General features: G+C 46.4%; 1 protein-coding gene across 4 annotated transcripts in view; it reads right to left on the minus strand.

The window, feature by feature from the left end:
- Nucleotides 1–9,677: 9,677 nt before the first annotated feature.
- LOC134549607 (potassium voltage-gated channel subfamily KQT member 1-like) overlaps nucleotides 9,678–18,881 on the minus strand; it is a 395,125-nt gene continuing 385,921 nt past the window's right edge. The window contains exon 17 of one of the 4 annotated variants that reach the window (XM_063395349.1): nucleotides 9,678–10,667. In XM_063395349.1, the coding sequence (XP_063251419.1) occupies nucleotides 10,512–10,667 (156 nt within the window). In that variant the 3' untranslated portion in view covers nucleotides 9,678–10,511. The remainder of the gene's footprint in view (nucleotides 10,668–18,881) is intronic. The other 3 variants (XM_063395353.1, XM_063395350.1, XR_010080145.1) reach the window with 3 other exon arrangements.

Raw genomic sequence — 18,881 nt, forward strand, 5'->3', positions numbered from 1 at the left:
CTCTCATTCCTATTAGGGTTTAAGAGCACCAGTGCCAGATCCTGCAGTTCTTACTTGAGCAAAGCTCCCATTGATGTGTTCTTAATCTGGAAAAAGTCAACATGGATATTTATGGAGCTGTAGTGCCTAGGGGCTCTAATAAAAACTGTGCTAGACATTGTACCTATATTTAGTAGCAGCCAGTTCGTGTCTCATAGAATTTGTGGTCTGCATAGACAAGACTGATAAAGCAGATATGGGGTAGGAATTGCTGTTATTCCTGTTTTACAGATGGGAAGTGAGGGTTGGAGATTGCAGGGGGATTTTCAAAGCCACAGAGTGATGCTGGGTATTTATTTCTCATGCATTTTGAAGGGAACTGGACGTACAGATGCCTTGGTGGTGTTGAAAGGCTCAGCTCAACAGAGGCATCCCAGTTTTGGCGGGATGGCGGGAAGTCTGTGACGGATGTGTAATTAGTTTAGATCTAGACATTCCAGGCCAGTCTGCTACACCAAAACATCCATTTTTGGAAAGGGTTTGCCTCAAGTTCGGGCTGTAGAATTCTGACCTAGGGACAATGGCTGCTGCCAGGGCATGGGTGTAAAACCATAATGGTAGAAACCAGAGCGAGAGGGAAAGGGGAGCCCTCAGATCCTCAACCACCCTGAAACCTCCTTTGTCTTTGGTTCAGATGGCTGCCCCTTCTTGCCTTTTCAGAAGCCATGTGTACCCAACCAAGGCTTGGATGTGTCACATCTGGATACCTGAGCCCAGGCTGGCGAGATGTAGGGAATACTTTTGAGGGAAATTTGGCAGCTGTGCTCAGAGCATTTTGGCCCATAGAAACCTCACCTGTCACAGGGACTTCCAGGCCAATGACAACCATCATCCCATGGAAAGAGACCAACAAGGCCAAGAAGAGAGCTGGAAAAATTGGAAGGGTTCAGAAAACAGCTCACCAAGGGATCCGAAGCCTATGAAATGTGCCTTGTGTTGGGAGTCATCAGAAGCTCCATGTATTTTACTCAAGGGGAGACTGCAAAGTGATTTGGTAGAAACATCTGTGAGGGCAGTGACTTCTGAGAAAAAGCAAGATGATTTACTCTTAATTTATCTGACTCCTCCCTGTAAGACTCTGTGACTGAAAAATGCCTTTGGAAAAACTTGGTTACAAAATCTTATTTATTTTGTGACGGATTAATTTCACCACTAGAACAGCAGATTGTCCATCACCAAAAAACTTGACAGCAAATCTGAAGCTTTTCTCCAAGCTGTGGCCTTAGCCAGGCATGATGATCACTGCACTTTTTAAACTCACACACAAGTTGAATAGAAGTTTGTTTATATGTGAATATTTAAAAAATCTGATAAAAATAACAGTGGAATAATAGTAATAGTAAAAGTCTGAGCTAGCAAAAAAAGGGGATTAGGTGCATTTGTGAAAATAATGAACCACACTAGTATATGAATACAGAGCCACAGAATTTTTATTTTATTTTTTACCTTTTTACCGTGCATTTTGCTGCTCCAAAAATGCCCACTGTTTTTAGTTGGGAAAGCCTTCGATCCTAGACAAAAAGGAAAGACTTGTCCTTTTAATGCTTTTCTTCCCCCTCCCCCAACAGATCATCTGGAAGATAGAAGATTGGCAGGGTTTTACCACAGGGGGAGAGGGAAAGAAAACCCAGCATCCCTCAAAAACCCATCCAGCACCCCATGAATACCGAGGGAAAAGCAGGGAAGCCGTGTGCTGTCAGGTGCTGTGTTCTCCTCCACTTGCCTCATCCCACCTGTTCCCAGCCCCTCTGGAAGTGTGAGATGGGATTTCAGGGAGCAGTGTCCTTGGGGGGGTGAGGCAGCAAGGCTGACACAGCCAGGATAAAATGTCCAGGTGCATGGAGCAGGGACATAAACATAAAAAAGGAAGAGGAAAAGAAGAAAAAGCCCGTGTGTGCGTGCACACAAATCAATAAAAAATGTAATGCATCTTTCCTTAATTAAATCCCACCCTGAACTGGCTGGGCAGCCCCGACCTCTGCCCCTGCAGTTTGCTGACTGGCACAGCTGTTAGTAAATCACCTGCTGGGGCGGCTCTCCGGGGCTTTAAAGGTCATCTGTCAGCCACTGCTGGGGAGAGATAAAGAAGAAAAACAGAACCAAAAAAGTCTGGGGGAAAAAAAGGCACTTTATGAAAGCAAAGCCACATGAGCGCTCCAGCCTTTCCACTGTTTACTTTGCTGGCACCTGGGGGTGGGGGGCATTTTGTTCATCCAATTTCCCTGACTCTTTTGTATGCGTTTTGCCAAGTTTTCAGCTACTTTTATAGTCCTTTTGTTTTAAGCTTTTCTTTCCTGCAGGGAATGGGAACAGCTTGATCCTGGATTTAGCCCTGTGGGACTGGGTCCCTGTCAGGGGCACCATGGTCCCTGCTGGCTTTGTCACCCCCGTGGACATCTCCTCTCCTCACAGAGCAGTCATCCCTCCAGCTTATGGCAGGAGCAGCCAGAAGGAGCTGTGCAAGCTCAGCCTGCTCTGTCATTTCCAGCAGCTCCAGGTTCTCCAGGGCAGTCCCTTCAAACAGGGCTGCCTGTCGAAGGCCAAAGTCGTGATTTCACCCAAACTGGGACCAGGCTGGGTGAGGGGGGAGCACACAGAGCAGCTCCGTCCCAGGACATGAAAGAGCATGATTGTCCCAGGTGATTCCTTGCCACAAACCACTCCTTCAGCTGTTTGTGCTTGAAGGGATAAGCTGGCTTTGTGCTTATTCAACACTTTCACTGTCACCTTAATTTTCAGCCTCACGCAGAACCTTGCCAGTGAAAATGATGTTGTTTTCACAAAATGGGTACATGGGCAAGGCCCAAATAATCTGGGAGTTTTTCCCCACCTGATAATTACTGACATATTTTCAATAACTTACCATTTTAATTCAGCACCGAACATGCAGAAACTTTGTCAGACACTGATCCAAGTCAGGCAGAATGTGCAGATTCTGCTGCAGTTGCCTTTTTTTTTTTTTTGCTTTGGGTTCATTTATACATTAAACTCAGAGGGAAGCTTAGGGATCTGAGAACCCACTCAAAGTAGTGCCATTCACAAAATGGATCACAGTCACTGGGCACCTCTGTGATGTCTGTCTCTATTTGTGTCCAAACTCGGGTTTTCCATGGAATGAAAACTACTGTCTGCCATGTAATATATGGGTTTGAAGGTCACTGGGAAATTTTTACTCCAATTCAGAGCTCCAGTAAGGTTAGTGGAACCAGGAGCCTTTTTCAACCTACCAGCTGCTTATTCAGACACGTGTGAAGAGAGCTCAAGCCAAATTCATGCATGGTGTGAGTCCATGACTCCAGTAGGTTCATGTCTGCATGGAATTCCACCTGCTTTGAGCACAAATCCATCAAGCACAAAACCCCTCAGTGGCCTGCATCTGCAGAAATAGTCCTTCTATTCCTTAATGCCCTTCCATGGGAAGGAATGACCATAGCCTGTCAGCTGCAGCCCTTTGGACTAGTTCTGGGTTGGTGCTGAAGTTTATTGCCAGCTTTCCTAACTCAATAGCCTTCATTATCTGTAGGACTGGCTTAACTGGACTGTGGTGTGGGGAATAATACGATGACACAGGGGGAGAATGCACCAGCTCAGTAAAAGGGCCACACATGGCTCTGAGGATGGAGACTGCTGCTCTCTTCCTGCACTCTGCCTGTCTCCAGCCAAAGCAGCAGCTCCCTGGGAGGTGGCCAGTGGGGTTGGTGGAGTCCAAGAGTGATGACACTCATGGTGTAGCCAAACTGAAGAGTTTGGCACAGCACTGATGTGTAACAGGAGCTGTCCCTCGCTCTTCTTGGCCTCCTGACCCTCTATCAAACAAATGGAAACTTGTACTTACAGTACCAACCATTAGAAATAGAAAGGAGGGAAAAATCAGTAGCTGGCAGGATCATTTGTTTAGGTTGGAAGAAATGAGCTGTTTAGTGTTTCAGAAAGGGGAAAATTCTCAGCAAGGAAAACAAAGGGGATGAGGACACTGAATCAGGCAATTGTTCTTCTGCCACAGTAACTGTGCACAAGTGGTCCCCCTTCCCCCTCACGCTGATGATATAAACCCCAGCCCCTCCATCATGAGCACTGGCTCCTTGAAGGGTCTTGGTGTCCAGGGTGCCAACAAGGGATGTGACAACCCAAGGTATATAGCAGTAAAGAACAAAAGCTGCATTTTAGCTGAGCATAGGTAATGCTCGACAGGTATTTTTGAAATGTGAATTTTCCCCTCTAAGGCTGAGGTGAGTCTCAGGTAAATGCTTCAAGGCATTGTTGAAAATTATGATTCTTTGGTTAAACAAAGAACAACCTTTGCCTGTCTGATTGGCCAGACGAGATACAGCAGTTGCATTATTTAGAGTTCAAAAATTCCCTTCCCCTCACTGCTTGTGTCAAGTCAGTCCCTTGCACGCAGATCCACCCACCCCAGGGGGAGATCAAACAACATAATGGAGTTAAAATTCTGTTCACAAACCCTTGTGTGCCAAATCCAAGCCCTGAGACGAACGTGTGTTCAGCCAGGAATCTAAGCAGAGACACTGTACTTTTGCAGGGTCATTTGGGAGCCACTGTAACACACAATGAGGCCTAAACACAAGGTAGAGAGTGTTTTGGCAAAACAGCTCCTCATAGGGAGGATGCTCTTGGCTGTTTCTTTCCTGTCTGACAGGCACTGTTTGCTGGATGACAGGAGGGAGCTGCAGGGAGCACATGCACACCCCTATCCAGTCCAGAGCTTGGGATCCTCTGCAGGTTAGAAAAGGATGTGGGAAAAGGGATAATGACCATTAGCTAATTAGACCTTTTTTCTCTCTTTTGATGTTTAATATTTCCAGCTTGGAGTGTCTTTGACTAAGAGCAGAGGTTGCTCTTCTGGCTGGTTGAGAGGGACTCGAACCTTTTCCTACCATGGAGTAGCACAGTACCATCTTGTCTGGTTCTGCTGGCTGGGCTATGCTGCAGCTGGAAATGGTGTCTGAGAAAGATCTACCCTGGGCCCTTCACCAGGCTTTTCCTTGGCTGTTACAATGATTGTAGCATGTACTCCTTCAGAATAGTAAATAATGCAGTTTTGATGCTTGGGATTCTTTACCCAGTGGCATTTTACTCCCTAAACCATGGTTTTCTTTTTAGACACATTGTTCAGATTGTTCAGAAGAGTGCTGAATGGGCTCTGCTCTTTAGGGCTGCGTGAGATACAGCACAACCTAAGTGTATTGTCAGTCCAGACCCTCCAGGGCCTCAGTTGGAAACATCAGTGAGAAGAGAAAACTGCTTGAGCTACTGAGAAAAGAGGCACCAAAAGAACCCTGCTTGTTTGCCATAGCTCCTGAGCTGGGAATGTCACTGTCCTGGTCCTACAGAGACTGGAGGGACTTCCAGCACAGGTTCCTCTGGTGGTAACACATCAAGGCAGTTGGGTGGAAAACATCCAGGGCAGCTGGACTGGCCCACTTCTGAAATGGGCAGCTGTGTCTGGAGAGTCTTTTCTCACTTTTTACTCTCTAGAGATGAAGAGAGTGTTCCAGATGAGGCAGCAGATTTGTGATCTGTCTCATATATAATCTGTTCTAGGTGCAGAGTTAGCTTTTCTCAGGAATGAGAGCCCCCAGCTGATGGAAGTCATAGTTTTATCTCCCTCACTGCTGCGGCCTGATCATACACAGGACTTTAATCCCACAGATCACTTAAGAAATATCACCATTAAAGATCTGAGTACACATCACTTAAGAAATATCACCATTAAACATCTGAGTACACGTTTTGAGATAAGATTGGTTCATGATATTATTACTGACGGTGTAATTATGGTAATGAGAAAATAATCCCCTCGAGCTTTGTTGTAATGACTTCTGAGCATCTTGCATCATCACAGGCAGACAGCAGACTTCAGGATGCCGTGCATTATTAGAAGGAATGTGGAAAATCTTGTTTGGGTTGGTGTCGATGTCTCTGGTAAGGGAGGACACCATGTATCTTCCACAGTGAAATTGGATCAGGTAGAAAACCATGTGATCTTTTGGAAAAAAGATATCTTATTTTTACTTGATCTCCTGCACTCTTGTCTCTTGATGCACTGGTAGACTGCACTCCTGACAGCTGCTGATCCTGTGGCCGGGGGAGACCTTGACTGCGTGGGCTGTGCTCTGTTGTGAGCCAAAGGCAGAGTGGGAGCACTGCAGAGGTGGCTGCACTGTGCTGACAGCTTCACGGGCCACATCCACCCATGACACTGTCACTGCTTCCCTCTGCCAGAGGAGGTGCTGGGGGAGGACCTTGCTGAGTGCTCCCTGCTCAGCTGCTGCACTCCCACCCAGCAGAAAGGGGCAGGGTGAACACCAGTGAACCAGTGTCGGTACAAAAGGAGAAAAAAACACACACACGGACTTCCCTGGGAATGGTTTCTGTAATTTTGGCTTGTGTCAGAGCCACTGTTGAGGGGGAACGCATGGTAGCACGTGTGTTTTACAAGGGGGACAAGCAGGACCCTGGGACATTCAACACCTTAGTGCCCAATAAGATCATGGGACAGATCCTTCTAGAAGTCTTGTTGAATTATATGGAAGACAAGGAGGAGATTAATGAGACTGAACATGACTTCAGCAAGTGCAGTCATGTCTGACTAATCTACTTACCTTCTACAATGGTGACAACTGAGATCAACTACCTGGACTTCTTTAGGGCCTTTGATAGATCCCCCTTGACACTGTTAGTTCAGAATTGGAGAGGTATAGATGGAAAGTTAGATGGACAAGGAATTGTCTGGATGGTTGCATCCAAAGAGTTTCATTTTCTAGATCAATATAAAAATGGAAACCAGCAATGAGTGACATGTCTCAAGGGTCTATACTGGGAAAAACACTATTTAATCCTTCCTCAGTGCCCCAGCCTGTGGGATGGAGTGTTCCCTCAGCACTCCACCCAGGTTTGCAGGTGACATCAAGCTGAGGTAGGCATGGATGGGCTTGAGGGAAGGGATGCCATCCAGAGGGACCTGGGCAGGCCTGAGAAGAGGGCCCATGAGAACCACGTCAAGTTCAACAAGGCCAAGTGCCAATGTATTAATATACAGTTTATATACTGTACCAAACCATTTGCTCAGAAAGTGTCAGGAAGTGTCACCACATGGTCACATCGGTGCTAATTCTGTGTACTTTTCTCCCTGGGCAATGTGAAAGATTTTGCTGGATAGTAACTTCTGTCTTAGCTGTGGGTGTGGAGATTTTCTTAAGCATGGCTTATCTATGTTGCTTGATTTTTTTTTTTTTTTTTTTTACCATTAATCTCTTTATACGATGTGAAAATGGGTGTCTCTCACCAGGCTTCTTCCTTCCTCCTTGCCATTTGCTCAAGCTACACCCTCATCTCCCCGTTCTAGCAATGGGGAGTGTCAGGTCACAGGTCCTGCCACACCGTGGTGTCCACAGTGCCATCTGAAAAGTGGATGTATGGCCAGCACTGCTGGATTTAAAAACCTGTGAAGGTTCAGGCTCTGGCCTCACTCAAGACTTGCTGGGGAAACCCTGGCTTGAGTTTAAAAAAGACACATGTGCACACACGCGTGCATACAGAAACTCTGGCACACATTCTGTTTTTCTGGAGGGACCACTGCGTGCCTCTTTATCTTTTCCTCCCACGCACTCATCCCTTCTGACACTCACCATAGCTGTGACCACTTGTATTCTATTTAGCTGGATTTTCCAGGCACTTCAGAGTAGTAGGTGTTGCTATATATATAGTGCCTAAACACTTCTGTTGAGGCTGAATAGTGAGTAAAACACTGTTGCATTGCTTGCTACACCAAGTGATCAGGAAATCCCTCACACAAATATCTGCAGTGTTGCAGAAGGAAGTGTCACCTTGTGCTGGCCACAGCTGTCCCTGAGCTCTTCTGCTGAAAGCTGCCCTGCTCCTCTTAAGAACCTCTGTGGCAAAGGGATCTCCAGGCAGATTTATTTTCTTTTACCTGTGGCTGGTGTGACACGAATTAGGTGTTAACCCTAATGTGGTGTCCAGTTGCCCATTTAGCTCTGGCTGGCCAGAGTCAGGGAGGTTTTGTGAAGGACCATTGCAGAAGCTCATGACCCTGACTGAAAGCCAGGAGCAACTCAATGCTCTGGCAATGATTATTTACTGTTTTTCCCATGTTACAGGCTGTATTTGGTCATGTTCAGTAACTCTGTAGTAATCAGACAAGATGGAACTGCAGCTTGTCAGCTGATTTAATTAAAACCACATTGTTTCTTTTTTTTTTTTTATTGCCTCTCACACATCATTAATATTCTGTCTAAGACGCGCCTGCAATCCAAAGATTGGAATCAGTCTCATTGTGCTCTTTCCAAGCTTGAATTCCCAGACACACAAACCTGGGAAAGAGTTTTAAAGGGACAGGTAATAGTTAGAAACTAATTTGATTACATTGAAATGGACCACTCATTTGTCCAAATAAATGCTTATTAAGGGACCAGTCTTTCAGGTTGCTTTTAAATGCAATGCAGGCTTGGCTTTCATGGATATGAGTGGGAATAGAATATATTTAGGATTTCCCAGGAATCAGGTCTTTGCTTTGCAGTCTTCTGCTCATTCAAATTGTTGGTTATGCAAATAAATTAAAAAGACTTGAGTAAGTAACACTGCACCCATTTTAGCTTGGTTTATTATTTAGGTCTTCAGCAACAGTGCTGTGTTGTCCCTTTTCTGACGTGCCAGGTAAGATCCATTTCATGGTGGCAGTGTTGAGGAAACTCCCCAGCCAGACCATTCCCGGGACTCTCTGGCAGTGGCACTCCCAAGGTCAGAGGCTCTCTGGGACTGAAGGACCAACAGGTCCCTGCCTGGCTCCCTGCACACCCCACTCACATCCCACCAGCTTTGGCAGGCAGAGGTGGCACAGTCCCAGATGTCTCATCCCATAAAGCCATTTATTCCTGGGGCAGTAACACAGAAGCAGCCCCGGCTGGTGCCTCCAAGGAGGGACCCCAGCAAAGGAACCCCTGGGATTTTATCCCATCACAGTCTCCTCATGGCCAGTCTCACCCTTCCTCTTGAGTCTTCAGCTCCTGCCTCCATCTCTGTGTCCATCCACCTTGCTGGCATCACTCGTTTTCCTCTCCCTTGTTGTCCAAAAGGTCGGCAGTTCCCGCTGCTGCTGTGTCCCAGTGTCCATTCACCTGGCTGGGTGTCACCTGCCTGTGTGCCCTTTGTCATCCCAAAGGTCAGCACTTCACCCTCTTGTCCGGGGCTTCCACCCAGAGCTCAGCCTGCACTTTAATCTGCATTTAAATCTGCATCTCAACCTGCATTTCCATCTGCAGCTTGCGAGCCCAGCTACCTGCACCAGATGTGTTCCTCAACAACAGCACATCAGCCAGCATGTGCACTCGATTTACAGCCAGATTACAAGGCAAAAAATAAATCCAGCGTTTAAAATTATATACAGCAGTTTATTTAAACAGCGATTAACTTTCATCAACAGTGTGTGCATTTCTGTTTTCTTTAAGGAGCCCTGCCACTCTCAATCACAGCTGCAGCCCTCCTGCAGCACCCTGCTACTCGGTGGCTTGAACCCAGCTTACAAATAGTTCACAGCCAATTACCATACAGGTTTCTTATGTTAAAATTAAGGCAACTGGAGTCAACAACCGCCGCTGAATGAAGGTAAAAGCTTGAGAATATTTTGCATAACAGTCATCAGCATAGCTGATAACTATTACAGTGTTCTGGTAAAGTAAGCCTACACAGATCCTATCTCTCCTGCCTGTCTGTTCCAACATGCATCTCATCTCACTGGCAACCCTTTGCTTTAATTAGCTGAAGTCTCTGCTCCAGCCTTTCATATGTCAACCAGCCTGTGTACACTTCCATATTTTTAATCAGTAGCCTGTTGTCTTTACTTTGTCATTCGCACTAGCATATAAATCTGCCCTTCTTATGATCCTCACTGCTTGGTAGAAGTCAAAACATGCTGTTTAATTTTCCTGTTCACTGATTTCCATTTGTTTCATGTTCAAATGCTGGCTCCTTTCCCCTTTTCGGGCATGCTGTGAGCATTAAACTTAGCGATTAAATGCCAAAAGAACAGTTCTTTTCCCCTTCCGTGCCCACAAATGGGTCATCCTAACCCTGGCTGGGACGCTTCCCTCGACAGCGTGCCCTGTGCCTGTGTGCTCAGCCCCAGCAGGGTTTGGGGGATGGGAACTGGGCTGCTGGGGCTGGCAGAGTTTAGCTAACGATGGCTAAAATAAAACAGGTGCAAAACTTATGTGCTCTCCTAAGGTCGTGACTGGCTTCTTGCTGTTTCTTCTCTCTTTTTTCCCTTTTTTACTTTTCTTTTCTTTTTTTTTTCTTTTTCTTTTTTTTTTTTCCCCATTAGTCTACTACTGCTGAATATTTCACTTCACCCACGGCACAGCTGAAGACACCAAGGCTGGGAAACACCCGGGCGTGAAAGAACGAGAGGGTCACGTGTGGCTGGCCACTGGCTTTCACATTTTCTGGTTCACTGGAGGGGGCTCTGGGGTTCTCTGTGGATGTCTGGAAGTTGGGGTGGCTGGCCTGGGCATCTGTGCCTGGGGCTGATCCCCCAGCTGAGTCTGGAGCGAGCTCAGGATGTCATCCAGCTTCTGGTCCATCTGCACGACCTGTTAAGGAATCAGAGAGCAGAAGAGCTGTCAGATGGTTGCAAATGCTTCTGCTGAGAGGCATTCCAAGGCCAAAAGCAAGGGACAAGGCTGGCAGGGAGCATGGGCATCTGAGAACCACCCTCCCCCTGAGTTTTGTCCAGCCTGCTGCTCTAGACCAGATGACACAGCAAAGTCACGGGGAAATGGCAGCAGAAGGACAGGACATCGCTGGCCCAAGGACTCAATTCAACTGTTTTGTCTCTCAGCCTTTTCCCAGGGTTGATGATGATGCATCCTGCAAATATCTGCCCTGAAACTCTCTTTCACTCTTTGGTTTATTGTGAGTGTTTTTTTCCCAGTACCTCTCCCAGCCTTCACCACCCTTGGTTGTAGGACATCATGCTTTCCATTACTGTCCTGGGAAATGAAACAGCCTCCCCTCCCTTCACACTGTAAATAGATGCCTCAGTGATACATGTTACAGTCAGAGATCCTACCAGATATGGTGTTTATTCCCATGCATTTTCAGGAGCACAGCCTACTTAAAAACACATAATAACACCAATGACTTCATTACCAAAAAAACCCACAAAAAACCCCAAACAAACAAAAAAAAGAACACCTATTCTATAGGAGGACATGGTAATTCCTGCTCTCATTTCTTTGCTTTCTAGCTGAAATTTCTCAGCTGTAGTCCCTAAGAAGAGGAGTATTTCCTTATTATTATTATCATTATCATCATTATTATTATTAAGCAAGGCAAGGCAAATATGGATTTTTAAAGGGAAGCTGCACTCATGCTTCCTAGTATTTTTTAAGTTCTGATGGTGTTTTTAGGAGCTCATGGCAGGCATTATCCCCTTGTGCTGGTAGGACTTGCCTTCACTGCAAATGAGACCCACTCACCTCAGCATCACCCAGTGGGACAGGCTGGGGTCAGGGGGTGCTTCACTTTGCTCCAAAGGCAGAACTGTGGCCAGCATCCTGTACTCAGCTGGGATCCCTTCTAGTGATGCTTGAACACAGTGCAGCTTTGTGTTATAGATGAGCCCAAGAAAAAGGAGCATTTTGAAGAACACTGAATGGTTCACTTTACAGTTATCTGCTGTGAAACTATGAGCCTCTGCAAACTGTGATCTGTCCCAGTGGGTCTAATAAACTTTGATAGCAAACCTTTCAGAGTGATATCAGATCTAAACTGAGCTTTCATTAAAAAGGGAGGGCAGAGAGAATGAGAGAGAGAGAGAAGGATTCCAGCCTTTTTCTGAGCAAAGATAACTTTGGAAATAGCCATTGGCAGCGTGGACTGAAAGCTTAGCAGGCTGAGATTGCTTTGAAAGCCAAGGCAAGGAAAATCACCTTATCCGCTTTGGCCTCTTCTGTCTCTTCTCACTCCAAGTGTTGGCTCCCCTGGGGGCCCCTCAAACTCAAGGTACCAGGAGCTTATTCCAGTTCTATCTTTTTGGCAAGCACTGTTCTCTCCTAAATACAACCTGCTGGGGGAAAAAGGAGTAGAGAATTTCTGCTGCATCACAGAGGGAGAGATGTGCTGGTCTCTCTTCCATTCCTGCATTTACAACTGCTGGCTCGTGGTAGAAAAGCCCTTCTCCCTGCCTCTGTTTAGGTGTGGGTCTGGGTTATCTGAGGCAGTGCTTCCAAGCAAGAAGAGAGTATTTAGGATGTGGTTGGACAGCAGAGACCTTCACTACAATTTCTGCCTTCCAAGTGTGGCCAGCATTGCCTAAGCAGTCGATCACTGACAAAAGCACTGACATTGCTCTATCTCAGGCACAACAGCCCCAAATTCTGCTCAGCCTTGACTTGGCTGAGAGTCTGGAAGTCACTAGTGGTTTAAGGGTTAAGCAGCATGGAATTAATTTAAAAACCACAGCCTTTATTTTCTCCTCCGTTCTTGAAAAGCCTGTTTGGCTGATGCTGGTAATGACTCAACAGAATCTTTCTTAAGCAGAAATGTTGCTGCAGAGCAGAAACTAAAGCAGAACTAATGTATTGCAATAAGGTAAAAAGAAGTGTAGGCAGGGAAATGGGATCAGGCAGATGAAAGCTCTTTTGGGGCTTTCTTTTGTGAGGCTTTGTTGATTTTGATCTGCACACTAGATCTTAGATAAGCTATGCTTGCATATTCCATATCATTTAAACTCGCTGTATTTCGCTGTATTTTGCCAACTCAGTGAAAGAATGTCACAAGGAATAATTTCATGCACTCTTCTTTCCAGGAGAAGAGGAGGGCAGAGAATATTCGTTTGTAGGGATGGAAACTGAGAAGTCCTTACACAGGGGAGCAGATTACACTACACTTCTGTCACACCTTCCACATGAGGATCAGGAAATATTTCCTGAATGCCAGCAAACAAAACGGCAAAGTTCTCCTGTGTCAACCATAATCGGAAGGGTTTCATGATAATTTTTGAGATTAGAAGCAGGACCCTGCAAAATTAAGTGGCCCATAGGAAGATGTAGTCAGCACCTTGTCAAATGGGAGGTTTTTAAAGAAGGGTCAGATTTTGAGGCTGGTTAACTCTGATCAGGGAGTGGCAAAAGAAGAGGTGTGGACACTTGGCCAGATGTCAGTGGGATGACTTGCAGGGTTAGAGGAATTTTCATGTGGGTGCAGGTTTTTTCCACAGGAGGGTCCTGGTTTCAGGTTTCCCCAAATCCACCTCACAGCTCTCGCTTTCCCCAAGCCCAAACAGAAGTCGCCTGTTTTGAGCAACGCCCCCAGGCAAGCGCCGAGAAAGGGTTAAAGGAGCAACGTGTTTTTCAGCTGAGTAAAGTGAGAAGCCATCCCGAGCTGGCTGCAGAGTTTGCAGAGAGATGTGATATGGCCCTCGCTGCCTCGGTGGAGACAGGTGAGCTTGGCAGCTGTCCATGGGCAAATGGCAACAAAACTCCCCTTCTCCCACATCACAATAGCGCTCCGGAGATGATCTATAAAATTGTTAAAACGCTTTTATAGCCTTTCAACTGCCCTGTAGAAAGGAGACTTGCAAAAGCAGTTTAAAATATTGCCCTGTTGTTATTGGGACTGCGAGGTGAGCTGAAGGAGTGTTGAAATGTGTATTTATTCTAACGTCCCCCCGTGAAAGGGGACTGGGCTCCATGGTGACATGCAGGACTGTCAGGCAAAATAAAATTAAAAGAAAAAAAAAGCCCTGCCACCAGCAAGGCACAGCAAGCCACAAAGTCACTCAAGGTGCTCAAGGTTCCCTCCCCTTCACCCTGAGCACCAGACTGGCTTTCAACACCCATGGGCAGTTTGAGGATACTTTGGAGTCTCTGTTTGCGGGAGCTGGTGATGCTCTTTTTACCCCAGTTGACTCCTGCTGCAGAAATGCCTTGTGGAGAAAGACCCCTGGCGTGGCAGCAGGACAGATGAAGAGGGCTGGGTCATACTGAGGATTTGCCACATGCTGGACAGATTCCTAACTCCCCTGAGAGCTTTTTTTTTTTTTCCCCTGACATATTTTGCACACACAGGCCATAAACAAAATGCATGTGTGGAAAACTCAGTGGGAGTAGCCACATGGCCTCCCCCAACTCCTGTCACTCCAGGCCAGAAAAATCCCTCCCCATGCTGGTTTGGTGACACCCCTAGGTTTTTGTCTGTCTTTTTAATATGATTTCTGGAGGCTGGGAAAGCCAGTACCAATTATGTGCACAACACACTGACTTGAACTATTTCCAGAGAAACAGCAGAAAGGGAAGATGGTCTGCTGGAGCACTGGAGTAAATCTGTAAACCCACACACTCACATGTTGCTAAGTCAGTGAAGCTTTGCACCAAAAGCTTAACCCCACAGATTACATAAAGTCACTGTCACCTCCTGGAGGCTCTGCTCTCTCCCTCCCTGCCTTGGTGCCGTTTTCTGCAGCAAGTCCCAGCTGCTGGTACCAGGGATGCAGCACGAAATGGAGGGGAAAGAGAGGGCAGCCCAGTTTGTGTCACCAATCAGAATGTCATGGAGGAACAACAGCTTCTGCTTTTGGTTGAGCTGGATTGACTTTGGCTTCCTGTTTGCCTCACTCACTCCAGTGCAGAAAGCTGTGAGCCCACAGGACAGCCCGAGGTGTCCTGGCAGGGGTGGAGGATGGAAGAGGCACTGTGTGGCTGAGCCCCATCCCCTGCTGCTGGGAGATGAGGTATCCAGACCTCCCCTCCTTGCCATGCAGCCCTCATCCCACAGCAAACTGCAGACCTGAGCACAGACAACCCAGAACCAGCAGCACCAGGAGAACCCAGGAGCTCAGCAAGGGCATCCCCAGGGGCTTTGCCCCTGTGGTGTGGTATTTTCCAGCTGACGCTGCAAAGTCACCCCCATCTGGGGGCTTGCAAACATTATATCCTAGCCCAGGGTTCCCAAACCACCACAGTCCCGAGCTCAGCCCACTGAACACCCCTTCTCTAGCAGTGGCCCAACTCTGTGCTCTTGGCTTTAGCCCTTCCTCTGTTTCCAGCCCTTGCTGCAGCTCCTGCTCCCGAGGTAGCTCCAATGAATCAGGATCCACTCTCTGCAGCTCTTAGACACACCTGCCTGGAGGGGTTTAATAGCCACTGCTTGGAACAGAGTCCTTTGATAGGTAGGATTTATTTTGTATGGATAGAAGTGTACATATGAACCTTAGTCTGCCATGAGCTATTTCTACCTGCGGGTACAAGTTTCTGATACTCCCAGTTTGTTATTTGTGATAGGGCACCTAAGGTCAGTTTGTAGGAGAAAATGGTATTAATGTAGTAAAATCAGATGTGATTTAGTTGAACTGGTGCAATCCATTTTATGGATGCTTCCATTTCTGACTCATGTGACATATTGATTAACTTAAGCTCGTTATCCAGAAATTTGTACCATTCTCACATATTGATCAGGTCTGTCACATGATGTTTCTTCTCATTCCAGATGGTGGACTGATTTGATTAGATCCTGTAAAGCCTGTGTTTAGCTTTATATGCACATCTGGTCTTGTAGCTTCTCTCTGCCTACAGTTACACCCAATTATTCAAACTAATTGCCCATTGTACGGTTCGAAGCCTGAATTGTTTATTTTAGGAATTGCTTTATTTTTTAGCGTGTGGATTTATTGCTGCCCAGAGACTGTTGATTCTGGGAAAGGACATCTTTTGTCTACAGCACTGCCTGCAAAACTGCCTCCCTCTCACCTTGCTTGTCCTGCTGGAGATATTGCACTGAGGTGGAATGCTGAATCCACTGAAATTGCTTTTCCCTTCAGCAAGGCCAGACAATGTCAGTGTTGGCACAACCTGTTGGTAGCTGTGAGGAAGCCAATGGCCCCACCAGGCACAGAGACTGGGACTAGCTTGGGAGATTTCTCTTCTGCAAGGTGTGGCGCTAGAGCAGCCTCTGAGCCCACTCCAACAAAGTGCTTATGGATGTGCTTGTGGAGCATGTGAAATCTTCCTGAGTTCACCAAATATTTAAGTGCTTTGCTGGAGTGGAGCCAGAATGGTCAACAGTTTGCAGGATTATACCTTTAGGATAAGCTTTTGGAGTCCCCTAAGTACTCACACACACATATGCCCAGAGATATATCTACAGCACCATTTTTCAAGTCTCTGAGGAGCAATAATTGTCATCTATCATGACATCCTTCTTGAAAAAACTTTGGCACTCATATTAGCAGAGAGCTAGCAGCTTGTGTCTCTTAAACAACAGGAGGGCTTTGATGAAGAGGATCCCATTAACAGGCTGGTTTTGGGGTGAGTTGTAATGGAGTTGGAATTAGCCTCAATTTTACAATGATGCTGTAGTAAAAAGCAACACTGCCAGGTGGCACAGACACAGGAACATCACAGTGGGACATCAGTGCCCTGTAGCCACTGCCAGCTCTCCCTGGCCCAGCACTGAGCTGTGCTCCCCTTGCTGGGCTCTGCTGAGGGTGCAAACAGCACAGCTACACCAGATCCAGACCAGGAGCTCTTGCCAGTAACCTCAAAGGTCAGGTAAACAGGTACATGAGTAGAACCCAAATAAGCTCCACTTCCATGGCAGCCTTTTCTTCTGGCAGATCAAATTCTTCATGAACACCAAAAAAATACATGAACCACCAGACTGTCTTGTTTGACTTATTCCATGTACCCCTTAGCAGATATTGGCTGTTTATTTTCATTCCATGAAACTTATCTAGATAACACCTCAATTTTCCAGGCCTCCCTTCCTTTATCCCAAACATCCCCACCCATTCTTAGGTCAGGTGTTACAACCTCTGTCAGCCTAGGGTATGGTAATCTTTATTTTAAGTATAGCTTAATTTATTTTGGTTTCCATCTACCTTTCCTGTTTAAATGAAAGCACAAAGTCTATCCCTCTGCCCTGTGCTCCTGGGGTATTTCCTGCCAGTACCCTCTCAGTGAGCATTTTATTTTTGTATTTCCCATGCCACAGCTGCACTGATGAAGCTCCCCAGTAAGATTTGTCTGTGCTTGCTGTTTCTGGTGTAAGATGCCATTTGCTTAATTGCTAAGCAACTATCACAAGTTGAACCCTGGCTTTTTAAAGCAGGCCTGGTCAGCACACAGATTATGTATTACTGCTTTGGGGAGGGTGTGATTTATTTTTTTTTTTAGATGAATCCTTGCTTCCTAAACAAATGAGGTTTGTCTGATGATGTATCTGTGTGTATATTGCTATGGCAGCCTTGGATTAACCTGGCCAACTTCAGACACATTTGCCAGAGAGTCCTGATAGATAAAAAGCTCATGCAGATTTCTGAAAGTTTGGCACTTGTGCAGAAGACAGACATCCAAATTAGTGCCTCTTTGAAGGAAGGGCAGAAGAGGAAGGTGAGCTGTATTATTAGACCCCGGAGAATCCACACAGGATGCCCTGACCACAGGAAAAGCTTTATTCGGCTCTTGCCCCTTATTAGCCTCAGATAATCAACCACAAAATAGAGAGTCACAGGAAACCAGGCAGCATAATTTCTGCTGCTCCCAGAAACACTTGTTTCTGGCTCAAGAAATTCAAGTAGTGCCTCTCTTTGAGTGGACACAAGGGTGACGTCCCAGAGCTGCCATTCCACTGGACTCCTGTGAGAGCTTGTTCCATTCCAGCTCTGTGCACATGCACCTGCCTATTTTTGTGTCGCAGCCAGCACTTTCTGACCTTTGGGGTTTGTTCCCCCCAGCAGGTGAATGAGACTTTGCAGCACTCTCTGTCTCCTGAGCCACACACATACATGGATCTCTTTTCATGGATTTTTTTTTGTTGCGGGACGTTTTGTTCCTCTCCCTGCTGGGGATCCTGCTCAGATCCTCCCTGTAATCTCGCCATCTCTCTCTGTGACATCGCTCCTCGCCACACCCGGGATGACGCACTGCCATTTCTCAGCTCCTTGCATTGTGTGGCTGCAGGTCCTGCTGCAAAACCGGCGTGGAGACAAACAACAGGCAAAAATAACAGAGCCAGGCCTCCCTCAAAGGTGGATCTGCAGCCTCTGAGTCACACTGCAATTTCACAATAAAGCCACCTTGTAATTTATGCTGCAAGAGGCTGATTAATTTAATTTTTAAATCTCTAAACAATACTGGACAGAGAGGAACAATAAAAAGAAAAAGCAGCACTGAGTATTCAAATGATGCCAAAGGAGCACTGAGAAAGGAGTGACCTTAAGCCTTTCACTAGATGAGTGAGATAACTCAGCATTTCAGATGGGCGTGATGAACTTGGTGTTTGCAGCTCACCTAACCCTTTGAATAGATGGTATTGAGCCTCCTGTGCTCTGACTGCTTTGCCTTCACTTTGGCTTTTTTGAGCTCAAATAAATCCCCTCCGTGAGAACGACATCTAACCACACCAGCCTCATGGCTAGATAGGGTTCCCCAGTTCCTGCAAGGGGGAGGTCACTTTGGGCTGTTTTTTTTTCAGTTCAGTTGCAAGAATAACTTGCTGATACTGAACCCAGTGGGAGAATTCCCTTAATCCAGCCCTGCTGGCCTGACATACCTGATGGACTCATTTACCTGAGTGCCAAGGTAACCTTCATGCACTTTATCACAGGTGTTGATACACAGCTGCCCTCCATTCACACACACATAAAAATCCCTGCTTGAAATTATCAGCCCATCTTTACTTATAGGTTGGTGAGAAAGGCAGAGCGAGAGGGAAAGAGGGAGTGTTGTTATTGGGAGGAGCACAGGCATTATGGTGATGGACATTTAGATAGCAAGACATGTAGGTACTAGAAAAGTTCCAGGCAG

Source organism: Prinia subflava, chromosome 4 (genome assembly GCF_021018805.1).
Source record: "Prinia subflava isolate CZ2003 ecotype Zambia chromosome 4, Cam_Psub_1.2, whole genome shotgun sequence".
Lineage (NCBI taxonomy): Eukaryota > Metazoa > Chordata > Aves > Passeriformes > Cisticolidae > Prinia > Prinia subflava.